Raw genomic sequence first — 12,715 nt, 5'->3', positions numbered from 1 at the left:
GAAATACATGCAGCATAATGTACTGCATTACAGACCTGGATACTTTGCTGCCTAGTTTCTGCAGGAGGGCAGTATCTGGAATAAACTGCAAAAGAGAACTGTTATATGCACTCGCTTCCAGCTTCCTTGACAGGCTTGTCATGAGGCTGTCAGACCAGCTGTGGTTTGAAGATGGTCTGATGCACGTTTCTTACAGGCCATTAAGAACACAGCTGATACAAAAACTGATTTTCCAGTAAGCTGGATAAGCTCCAGTGCTTCCAAAGCTTAGGTGAGGGAACTTAGTGTGAAACAGAAATTTTGAAAAATTCTTTTGGGAAATAATAAGACATTATTTTTAGATATATATATTTTTTTCCCAGTTCTTTGTATTGCTTCATACTCTTTGAGAAAGCTGAAAAAATTGTTTAAACTGTCTGCCACATTTCATCAATTGACACTTGCAATGAAAACATCATGATTTTTTTGATGAATGTTCATTTTCTGACAGAAATCCTCCTTCAGCAGTTTTTGACTTTTTCTAAATAGGACTTCAAAATCTTGCTGTGTACTTTTGGAAAGGTAACTTCCCGGGAATATAAAACAGTCTTTTCTTGCTTGGACTGAGGATGATGGAATTAATTGGCTTTTCAAACCTTGCTCTTTGAAAGTAGTGCCATATATCAGAAGAAAAAATACTTCTCAGTTGACAGAAACGAACAGATTCTGGTTAGATTTCCTTCTTAGGTATATACCTGTATGTAATACACCTTAATGTGCCAACTTTCTGCCTGATTATAAATTGCTTGACTTCTGAATGATTAATTTCATAAAGTGATGCTTCCACCACAAATGTTCAGGAGTCTTCGGGTCTGCCCAGTTGCTAATTAACTTAAATTATCTTCGAAGTCGGCTGTGGATTAGCTATGTACAACGTTTCTTTTTCTAAACTGTGCCATATGGATTGGCTTAAATATGTTCATGCTTGGGTCTGTCAAGGTAACAGGATATTTTATTATGAACCTCAGTGACACCTGAAACAAGAGTGCTAAGTCATTTGCACAGGAAAGCAAAAACATTTTTTTTTCCCATTGCCTTTTTTTTTTCTCACAAGTCTGATTTATCCTGCCCAAAATGACAGTGCTTTTGACCTCTTTAAGATTTGTATGTTGTGTTGTGAGCACTAATGGGTTACAGTAAGTTTCAGAACTTTCATCTTTGAGTTTATGAACTCCTTCTGAGGAGGAATTGTTCCTAATATCCAACCTGAACCTCCCCTGGCACAACTTGAGGCCGTTCCCTCTAGTCCTATTGCTAGTTATGCAGGAGAAAGGGCCAACCCTCACCTTGCCACAACCTCTTTTCAGGTCTTGTTGAGAGCGATAGGATCTCCCCTGAGCCTCTTCTTCTCCAGACTGAACAATCCCAGTTCACTCAGCTGTTCCCCATAAGACTTGTGCTTCAGATCCTTCACTGCTTTGTTGCCCTTCTATGGACATGCTCCAGGGCCTCAGTGTCTATGTTGTAGTGAGGGGCCTGAAACTGAATACAGTACTCGAGATGTAACCTCACCTGTGTCAAGTACAAGGGAACAATCATGTCCCTGCTCCTGCTGGCAACACTATTTCTGATACAAGCCAGGATGCCATTGGTCATCTTGGCCACCTGGGCACACTGCTAGAAAAGGGTAAAGTAATCTGTTAAAAATGTGCATTCAAATAACTCTATCTTGCGAACCAGACCAGGCAAGTAAAGAACAAACAGTCAATTCACTGGAGGTTGTTAGTTTTTTTTTTTTTTTCTAAATTGCCACTAAGTAAGGAAGTCAAGAAACACTAGTGAGATTGGAGCAGTGGTGAAAGTACAAATGGTAGAGACCCATTTAAGAGAAACACTAGAGGGGCTGCCTGAAGGACGGTTAGCTGGATGCTTCCTTCAAATTTTTATCCTCAGTATGTCTGTTTTTTCTGCAGTGCATGTGTTCACTGAGAAGCTGGGCATGCAGACCAGCCAGGCTGCTGTGACGTGCCCTGAGCTGAGCTGGAAGGCTCTGCAGTGCACAGTTGAGGCAGGGCGCCAGTCTCCACTCCTGTTGTGCCTCCAGGTTGTATCACAAATGGCATTCCCTGCTCAGCATCTCCATGCATTTAGAGTCTGTTCTGATGATTTAAATAGTGATTTCCCTGCTGGTTGGCTTTGGCAGAGATGTGACTTTTAAGTGCAAAACAGAAAATGGAACCAATCTGGTCAAAATGAGATCGCGTGACAGCGATGACTTGCAAGGTGACTGCTGCTGATTGCATGTGCAAGGTTTTCCTGGTAGTCAAGGTGAAAAGGAAGAAGGAAAGTGCGTTTACACGTTGTATTGTAACAGAGGTAGGTTGTGTTACTTTCCCTGTTCACAAAATGTGACATAGTGCTGGAGATGATCTTACCTGAGTATACTCAGACCACTGGGTCACATAGCGTGTTTGGAAACTCAAAAGCACTTCTGTGTTCTGACCATGTAAGTAGAATTGGAAATCCTGGTTTATTTTTAAAGCCCCCTCCTCCCTTGCCCCCCACCCAAAAAAGACAAATATATTCTCAATACACCAACTTAAAGGAAGGGAAGAAAGAAAAATCTAAATTTCGTATTTGGTCCTAATCTTATATTCATTCTGAATTTCTGAAAATTACTGTGGAATTTTTGTTTTAGTTTACTAAAGTCTCATTCATTAAAAGAAAATGAAGACTTTTCAAAGCCACTATTTTATTTGACTGAATAAAGCTTTAAAAGGTAAACAGTGTATATATTATAAACCTGTGAGATTATTTTCTATCAGTGTTTTCTGAGTAACTGCCATTGAAGCATCCCTGCCTATAGCAGGGGGATGGAACTAGATTATCTTCAGGGTCCCTTCCAACCCAAACCATTCTATGACTCTAAGTCAATGTAGAAGTCCTTAAAAAGCAATATTTAGGTTTCTTACGCAGTTTGCTTTGTTTGTGGGATATATTTGTGAACTTAGAGAATCATATTTAAATAATTTATTTTAGAGTACTTATTAGCTATGCAAAACCCAATTCATGTTAAAAAATCAGTTTTCTCCCTATAGAAACTCAATGTCACTCTTGCTTTATTGCATATCAGTAAATTATGAATCGAATGTTCTCGCTTTGACAATAAAGGCTTTTTTTAAAGACAATAAAATTATACAATGGCTTTCAGAATTATAGTTAGTCAACAGGGTGATGATTGAGTCAGAAGGTGATTCAGCTTGCTTCTAGAGCTGTGTGGGTTCTGCGAGGCAAGTAGGTTACCAATCTTGCACATTTATTTCCAGAAGGAGAGCAGATAGGAGATGTTGTGTGCAGATGGAGCAGATCTGCTGGGTAAAAAATGAAGCATCCTATCCGGTCTACCTGGCAATTTTCCATAATCAATTTTCAAGGTACACTTGTGCAGCTTCTGAAGATTTAATAGTATATGAAGTTACTTTTTGGTACTTCTGTCTGTGCTTGACTTCCTTCTTTTACTCTTGTGCTTTCAGCTGGAGTACTTCATTTCCAGTTTCCCAATCTTGCAAATTAAAATTGGAAAGAAATCTTTAAATATGTTTCTCTCCCCATTGTACTTGAAAAAAAATCCATTTTGTTGTGTTTTTGTTTTTTTCTTTCTTTCTTTTTTTTCATTCCCTTCCACATGAAGGTTTTCTTTTTTGATGTTTTGGTGTCATTTCTTCTCTGCTTTTAGTAGCTTGAGTTCACCAGCCTGTAGCCAAACATTAAGGCATTAATTAGCTTTTGAGAGCGAGTTCAACCACATAGTTTACGTGGTTCCTAAGTGGTACTGTTCCATGCGATATTTCTGCAACCCATAGTTGTTGCTGTAACTAAGAATGTGAACTGAGATACAGGTGTACAGAAGAACGCGACCTAATCAACACATTTGTGAATCTTTGAAGCTCCAGAGGACAGAATGGCAAACCTCTTGCTCTGATTCAGCTGACACTGAAACCCAAGGGGCCATGCAGTACAAGGAAAACTCTTTTGTATTTGGTAGAACTTCAGATGAGAATCTATGTGTGTGCTTTCTGCTTTTGATCAGGAAGAATACTGTTCAGACAGTCCTGAGCCTGTCAGTTGAACTAAGGCACAGTATTTACTGAATCCAGCTCTTAATGTCATGGTCATAAGCCCCACCTATCTTTTGCACAGGTATGTAGAGTTGCTCTTAGCACTGCCCTGTGCTTAGGTTTGCCTGTTTTGCCCCTCTCAGGTGCATTGATTTTGTGTGTTTGGTAGTGGCACAGCTTTCTTAAGAGAACAGGAAATGTCCCTGTCCCTGTAGCCCTTACCTGGTGACTCAAGCATTCCCAATGTGGGGCATGAAAAAACACTACTATTAAAATTGAGCTTAATTAACTTATGGAAGGGATTAGAGGAGAGAGGGCTGTAAGGATTGGTGTCTGCATCCCTGGTGTTGCAAGCTTGATGTTCCTAATTCGGCTTAATGTAATCTAGTGTCTGACTGTATAACCTCGTTATGCTGCTACAGGGCTGCCAACCCTTACTGTCTCCTTCCCACCCCCACTACTTATGGAATAAAATAAATATTTGAAACTTGCAGCAAAAGTGAAAGATCATATACAAGCCAGAGTAATTACAGCATGGGACTACAAAACTCATTGCATTATGTGAGGAAGATGACCCAGGAAGTGCACTATAATGTTTGAAAATATTCCATGTGATATGGGATGGTGAGACAGCCACATAGAGAAGGACAAAGAATATAGGTGTGAAGATTCCTGAGAACTGTCAGTGGATGTGCTTCTAAAGAAATTAGCTGATGTGCCATAACTTTGGCCTTGTTTTCCAAGTGTCCTGTCTGAATAGCCATTGCTTCAACTATTGTGGTTGCACCTCCACAGATTTATTTTCTTATGGTATCCAAACTAGCATATTGACCTGAAGTAGTCATGACTGAGCTCTGTGCATTTCCATTACAACTGAGGCTAGGGAGTTAATTCAGATCACTCTATGGTAATTCCTATCAAATACTCTGGTTAGTCCTGCTTTAAATTGCTGATGTTGGTTGAACATGCCTTGTGAGCTTGCCTTCCCTTCCTGCTTTTGTCCTAGGTCCAACACGAAAAATGCCCTTGACTGCCAGTGCCATGGACTTTTTTCAGCTCTTTGTCCCTGACAACGTACTAAAGAACATGGTGGTACAAACCAATATGTATGCCAAGAAGTACCAAGAGAGATTTGGTAGTGATGATACCTGGATTGACGTCACCTTGACAGAAATGAAAGCTTTCCTAGGCTATATGATATCAACCAGCATCCACCACTGTGAGTCTGTTCTCAGCATATGGAGCAGCGGCTTCTACAGCAACAAGAGCATTGCACTTATCATGACACAATCACGGTTTGAGAAGATCCTGAAGTACTTCCACATTGTGGCCTTCCGCTCGAGCCAGACAACGCATGGACTCTACAAAATCCAGCCTTTCCTGGACTCTCTGCAGAATGGCTTTGACTCTGCTTTCAGACCTTCACAAGCCCAGGTAAGAGTTAACTTCTTGGTGGGGAACATAACCTGCATTCTCTGGGTTGTCTTGCTGTGTCTGAAAATGCAGGGCACAGCTGCCTGTGAAAAAAGCTAGGGATTCACACTCCTAGGAACTGCTAGGAGTGACCATCCCTGACCTCAGTGGTAGGTGCTTGCCATATGGTCCAGACCCTCCTGGGAAGCAGCAGCAGCAGTACAGCTACCTCCCAACAGATTGATGAAGGGAAAATAAGCAGGGGATTGGTGCCTTTGCTTACTGCTGTTGTCAGCTGCCCTCAACAGCGCTGCCTGTGCCTTGTGCTGGTCCTGTTTTTTTGATGATGAGTGATGCTCCTATGGAAGAATTTATTGCTGTGTATGTTTCCAACCAAAGTGTCAGTGAACTGGAAATATTTCTAGACTACCAGAAATAAAGTAAACAGGTCTCTAGTGAATATTCATTTCTGGATACTAATATGGGCACAGCAGAAAGCCATTTTGTAGGAAGACTGCTCTGGAGACTGGGCAAACCGTGTGAGGAACTAAATATAGAAACTTATGAAGCTAGTAGATGTCTGCAGCATACAGTTGAAAAATGGCTTTTTTTGGTGCAAAAAAAATCTTATTAATGTTCACCGTACACTTGGCTAAACTTTGTTCTGCCACAAATAATCTCATTTAAAAGTCTGGAAAGAAAATGGAATAAAAGTGAAATATGTGGCTGCTTGAAATAACTTCTCAATCAGATCTGTTTTTTCAGAATATACGTTGATTTCACATAGCTATTGGGAAATGTTGTTAGGTGCATCTTCTTCCTTTTCTTCTCATCTTCCTGTTGAAACATCAGGCTGTTGTTCACAGCATAAAACAAATGGAGACATAGATACACTGTCCCAATGGATGTACGCCTAAAAATAAGATTAGGAGTGACCAGGGAGTAATCAAAGGTTTTTTTTTCTATTCTACAGAAAATAAAAATCATATCTGTGTAATCCAGGACAACTCAGCTGCCTGAAAAGCAATAAATGTTCAGAAAGGAAGCAGAAGTGTTTTTGCTAAGCCATGCTAGCAAGGTGCATTTCCATTAAGACAAAATAGGCAGTTAGAGACATGATATTGTTGGGACAAAACTCTCATTAAGATATGAAATCTAATCCTTATGGCCACTAACTTCAATGGGCATAAGATAAAGGGTTCAGAAATGTGATCACAGTGTCTAATTGTAACAGCTTATAATGGTGCTGTGGGACATGCTGAGAGTGCAAATCCATTAAAGGATAAAATTTGATTTGCATGTATATCCCTTCGCCCTTCCCCTCTCCCAAACAAGGTTTGAGAACTGAAATGATGAAATCTATAGAGTCCTATTTGCAGTGATAAAACCTCTACATTTCCACGAGGAAAATGTGTGCTTGCATTAGGCTTGGTAAGGAGGTGCTACTTTAAGAAAAAAAGAAGGAAGAAAAAGCGACGGTCCAATTCTCTTCCTTCCCTTCCTCTTCTGTGCCCCCTTTTCAGGGTTTACGTCACTGATTTCTATACAGCATGTGTTGGTGGTATTGAGCGGAACAAAAAGCACTAAAATACTGCTTCAAAAATAACTCAGAGAAAGAAAAAGGTTTTGAATTTGTTGTTAAAAATAGTCTGGTGTAGCTTCAGTAGCCTCCTGGGGGATGTTCCAGGCCTCTTCCCAGAAGGAGCCTCGTTCCTGATGCCCTTTGGGGTGTCATCAGGAGGAGCTGTGCACTCCCTGTCTCAAGAGATGTGGACCCCATCTGCTCAAAACTGCAGGAAATGCCTCTCCCTGGAAATTATCCTGAGTACAGATTAGCAGACTGCAGTAACAATCAATCCCAGAATGACAGACCCACTGAGGTTAGAAATAATAACTCAGCTTCACTGAAACAAAGGGAAAATGCAAGAGGAAGGGCCATTCAGATGGGCTTTTGGGTGTGCTGCCTCTGAAAGCATTTTGGCAAGTGGTGCCCAGATTTCTGTAGTCAGTAATACATGGAATCCCAAGTTCAAAATGCATTTGTAGCTTAAGGGGCACCTGTGTTTTAAACATGAGACTTTTGGTATCCAGATGGTTTATGCCAGAGCTGCAATAAATGCTCAAGCTTTAGGCTAGTGAAGTGTAATCAAGCAGAGGAATGACTTGGGCTCCTTGCTGTTGAATGCACTGAGGCTGTTTGGGCTTCTGGATAGTCTTGTTACTCTCTTTCTTCTGCTGGCAACGTGGGTTGGGAGGATGCCACACACTCCTGTGGACATCACTGGCAGTCTTGGTGCCAGGCAGGCAGTGTGGCATCCACCTTCATTGTTATTTCTTCTGTAGCTTTCATCTTTTCATTTGGAGAGCTAGAAAAGACTCTTAAAATTGAGTTTCTATCTCAGAAAATATTTAGGTTTTTTTTCTCATGTGCAAGCCCTCCAAAAATGTGCATGCAAAAATGACGCTGAGCTTTTTATGAAAGGAAACTGAGAGGAGAGAGAGAGCTATGCCAATATACCAAAACAAAGAAAAACATCTAGTGAGTTATAATTATTTTGCTAAATATACTGAGCAAACAGAAGGAAATGATTACTTTCTAGCCTACAAAGGCACTGAAAGTCCAGAACATTTTAATTGTGTATCAGCAGTGCAAGCTTCAATTTCGGAAATAAAAGAAATAGTGTTCTGACCTAGATTGTATAGGAATGATGGTAATAATCTGTGCATCCTCTCCCTCCCTGACAATTTACGTATAAATCACTGCTGCCTGTACCTGAACAAGAAGTGGAGTTAGTTCAGTTCCTGGAATTGGTATCATCTCTTTGCTGCTTGGGTCTGTGTAGCTTTGTAGCTAGGCTACTACCTGCAAGTGAGAGCCTGAGAACAGAGAAGATGCCCTGAGTGAGCTCAGAAAGTATACTGCAACAAATTCAAGGGTACTCATCTACCAAGGGTATAGACTGAATTTCAGAAAGCAGAGGAGCTTGGAAAAATAAAATCACTGCTCTGTGCCTGCTGAGTATTTATATGCTTGTCAGCGGGATGTGGCTAGACAAGACTGCTGTCTCCTGACCAGTGTGTGAGAGGCTGGGAGCACAACTCTGCGCACTTTCCTTTTCTCTCTCCTTGGCGTCTTGGAACCAGACATTTCTGCATCTGCCCAGTGAAACATCAGCTGGGAGGAGTTAAGCACATTCGTGCAGCTGACTTAAGTCCTTACTCCAGGAAGCAATGAGCTCTCTGGCAAAAACAGACATATCTCTAACCCCATGCTCCAGAGGCAGTGCCACTCTAATTTGGCTAGTTACTAACAGGCTTGTTGATTTTCACTCGTGGTGGTATCGTAGTTCTTCCAAAGCAGTTCACAGCATTAGACAGCAGTTTCTCTGAAAACATAGGGAAGTTAAAACAGGCTGATTAAATTGTAGCTACTTTGTGTCCACATGATTAAATATTATTTGGTCCTTGGTATTTCTGAATTAAAAGATTTTGTTCAAGTCAAAGAATCATTGAATGGCTTAGATTGGAAGGGACATTAAAGGTCCCATCCAACTCAGCCTTGAATGCCTCCAGAGAAGAAGCATCCACAACCTCTCTAGGCAACCTGTTCCAGTGCCTCACCACTAACTTGAGTAAATAATTCCTTCCTAACGTCCAACCTAAATCTATTCTGTTTTCATTTAATGCCATTCCCCCTTGTCTCATTGCTATCAGACCATATAAAAAGTCAGTCCCCCTCCTGCTTGTAAGCTCTCCTCAAGTACTGGAAGGCTGCAGTGACATGTCTATGTCTCAGTTTCCCCATTTAAAAAAAGATCCTTTGTGCCTAAAGATCCTGGTTGCAGATCAGGACTGCTCTGTTTTAGGGGTTCTGTGTGCATAACACAGAGGCCCTAAGTGTTTAGATGATGTCGGCCAAGACATGGAGCAAGACAAAAACAGGCAAAGTCACAATTAGAATATTAAATAGCAAGGTAAACTTCTGATGTAGATCTTGACCAGTTGATTCTCTGGTGAAGCCAGAATTTAGGAAGAGTTTGACAGCAGAAACTGATGAAGCTTTGTAGCTATTTTTTAAATGACCTCCTGGCAGTGGAATGCTTTAAGAAGTGATTTTTATTTATTTATTTTAAGAAAGTCAGTTGAAGACTGAGCAAACAGGCAGAAGATCTTGAGAGGAGCTTGAAATTATGGCTCCACTGGAGGTGGCAGTTAACCTTTGAGCAAAGAAGATCGGTAAAATATGGAAAGGTTGAACAGGACTTGGAAAGTGAATGAGTCTGTTATACTGGAGAAGGAGTGCCATCGGAGAGAAATACAGAGGAGATATTGCCTAGTGTGATGGCCTAGCAGAATGACTTCCCAGCAGGAATCACTAGAGCAAGATTGCCTTATGTTGAGGACAAACTGTTGCAGGATGGCTCTGACCTTGTACAGAGTGGGTGGGTTGAAAAAACTGTGTATTTTAGAACTTTTACTAAGAAAGCATGGAAAAAATGGAGGCACTGCGTAACTCAGAGCATCTTGCAAGGAGCTGGAGGTAAAGACTGGCATTCAAATGCACGGGCCAGCAAGATCTACAGCAGGAGAAGGGGGATGGCTGCAAAGACCAAAAAAGGAGATGGCAAGGGGTTATCTTAAGGGGAAGGAGATGATCTCAAATGTAGCGTTACAAAACTAGAACTGACAGATATCCAAGCAGAGATGTCAGATGCTAGCAGAGGATTTAGTTTAGATGGGAGGAGCTCTAGAGCAAAGAAGCAGAAATGCAAGGTACTGATGCAGAAGCAGTAGCTGAATCTGTATATACTGGTGCAGTTCCCCAGGGCACTCTGTTCGCAGCTGGATGGTACCCACCAAAAGCCAGAGACAAGGCAGGCTGAGGCAGTTCCTCCAGGGGACAGATGGAAGAGACAGCCTGTGGTAGGGATGGCTACGGAGATTAGGGAAGATGACCTATAAAGAACATACCCAAGGCAGTGAGAGTCCAACAAGTCTGACAACAGTAGAGTTAGTGGCTCTTTGACTACAGGCTGTTTGGGCTGTGGTGAGCAGCACTGCAGAGTGGAAGGAACTTTAGACATGATCTAAAATGGAGAAGGAAGACTTGCCCTTTGGGCAGTGACTAGCTGTTCTGTTCAGTGAATGAAAGACTTTATGAGATAGAGTAAAATTACTGGAGAGACAAGACTAAGATGGGACTCCAACATTTGGAGTGCTTTTATTTATGGAGGGGAAAATGAAGAGTGAAATCTTAACAAGAAGATCTGGCAATGATGAAGATGGCTAAAAACAGAATAATAAAAGTGGGATAGCTGAGAGGGAGTGAAACAGCCAGATGAGAAGCTCCTTAACAAAATGGGATTTGAGAGAAGAAAATGGGGGAGATTTCTGTGAAGAAATCCACAAGGCGTCTTGCATCAATAGAGGTCAGAGTAGGAAGACGGTAGAGCTCGGAGAGTGAGTCAAAGATGATGAAAAGGAATGTGTGTGGGAGTCAATTAAGCATGAAAGTAGATTTTTATCTAGGAAGATGAGAAGCAGGAAAGAATATGTCATGGGGCCAGTAAGCCTGCTTTTGGACAAGTGGGCATTGCAGGGACAGCAAGAATGTGGAAAGGGAAGGAGGAAATACCACTTTGCATGGAGATCTGGCAAAAACATGATTTGAGTTGGAGTGGGGAAGATAAACTAATAGAGTTGACCAGGGGCAACAGAAATAACTTTTCTCACATGGAAAATATTCCAGTGCCAGAAGCAACAAACTGCCTCCATTGAAAGAGAGATGAGAATCAGCTGTCCCAGTAGCAGGCACAACACATGCAGCACTCTGCTTGCAGAGTCCTTTACAGCTACCAAAGCAGTGTTTGCACATCGGAGTAGCAACGCTTGTCTCCCCACTCTCTCTGGGAGAAGGAAGAAACACAAGCCCTAGGATTGCCATTTCAATTTCCCTGCTTGTCCATATTCCCTCGTTTCAGCAAGAACAATTCCTGCCCTACCCTGTTTCCATTTGTTGTCCCTTCTCCCAGATATTCAGTAGGAACTTCTGTAGAGCTTTCATCTTTTGGAGAAACAGGAGTGACTTAAAATGTTGGATTGCAGGAAGGAGGGGAATCTCTGGGACCTAGAGGAAGGCTGGTCTGAGCATGGAAATGGATAAGGGAAGCATGGGGAGATGTTTTCAGAATTCAGATTTACTTCCTACATTTAGGGCTGACACATCTTACTCTGCATTGGAAGGTAGAAAGAGGGCAAAGGGTGTAAGCAGGATGCAGTAGAGTTCTGTGAGGAAAACCGATGCTGTCATGCAGAGGAGTGAGCCAAGCTTATGGCAGAGGATGCAAAATATCTTCAAATGACCCTTAAGCAGCCTGTTCTTTCTGCTGCTCGCCATCCTACAGAAGGGGATGTTACAGCAGTTGAACCACAGACCTGGCAGGTAAGAGGGGCTTTCCAGAAGCTGACAAATTTCTACCAGTGTATCCAACCCCATCCCAATGTATGTGGACCTCCTCTCTGTGCAGAAGAGACAGCCAAAAAAAAAAAAGGAATAAGGGCATGGATAACATTTGCAAAGCACTGTCAGAATTCCTTGAGGTGAAAGCGTGAAACATCCCAGGTAGCATTCAGGAAGAAGGAGCAGTACTTCTTGTGGATCTCAAGAGAGGGATGGGATTTTGTTCCAATGAAGAAATGGGTCAGCTACAGCTTTAAGAACAAATATCTCTGTGCGACACTCCTTGCTTGCATCTGTATTTTGGTGTACAATTTGAACATTTCACAAGAGTGATTTCAGATGGTCCTGTGAATGTTTTATGAGCTGTTAAGAAGTGGAGTACATATAAATGAAAGTGTGCCACCGCTGCGCAGAGAGAGCTCAGATGCCTATTTTGGGCTGCCAGAGTAATGTTCAACAAGCATCTTGCATTCAGAAGGGCAGCAGCTGCTCATCAGTGGTGCTTAACTACTTACCTACCACATCTCTTCCACACAGCTTCCAGATTTAATGCGGCATTCTGCTCATTTTCACCACCAGATGCACGCAGATGTGCACAAAAGTAACACGTGCACAAACGGAAAGGGTCCATCTAAGGGTGACAGCCTCTGCCTTGTGGATGTTTGTATCCAAGACTTGTATCCCCACTCCATGGGGTGGTGGGTACTAGAAAAAGTGGGCTCCATTGGCCGTAACACAAAGATGA

At 41.9% G+C, this 12,715-nt stretch overlaps 1 protein-coding gene across 2 annotated transcripts in view; it reads left to right on the top strand.

The window, feature by feature from the left end:
• The window catches only part of PGBD5 (piggyBac transposable element derived 5), a 69,079-nt gene that overhangs the window by 26,215 nt on the left and 30,149 nt on the right, over positions 1–12,715 (top strand). For both annotated transcript variants that reach the window (XM_021391911.1, XM_021391910.1), the window contains exon 2: positions 5,104–5,531. In XM_021391911.1, coding sequence (XP_021247586.1) covers positions 5,104–5,531 — 428 coding nt within the window. The remainder of the gene's footprint in view (positions 1–5,103; positions 5,532–12,715) is intronic.

Source organism: Numida meleagris, chromosome 3 (assembly GCF_002078875.1).
Source record: "Numida meleagris isolate 19003 breed g44 Domestic line chromosome 3, NumMel1.0, whole genome shotgun sequence".
Classification (NCBI taxonomy): domain Eukaryota; kingdom Metazoa; phylum Chordata; class Aves; order Galliformes; family Numididae; genus Numida; species Numida meleagris.
This window is presented reverse-complemented; position numbering and strand designations above follow the sequence as displayed.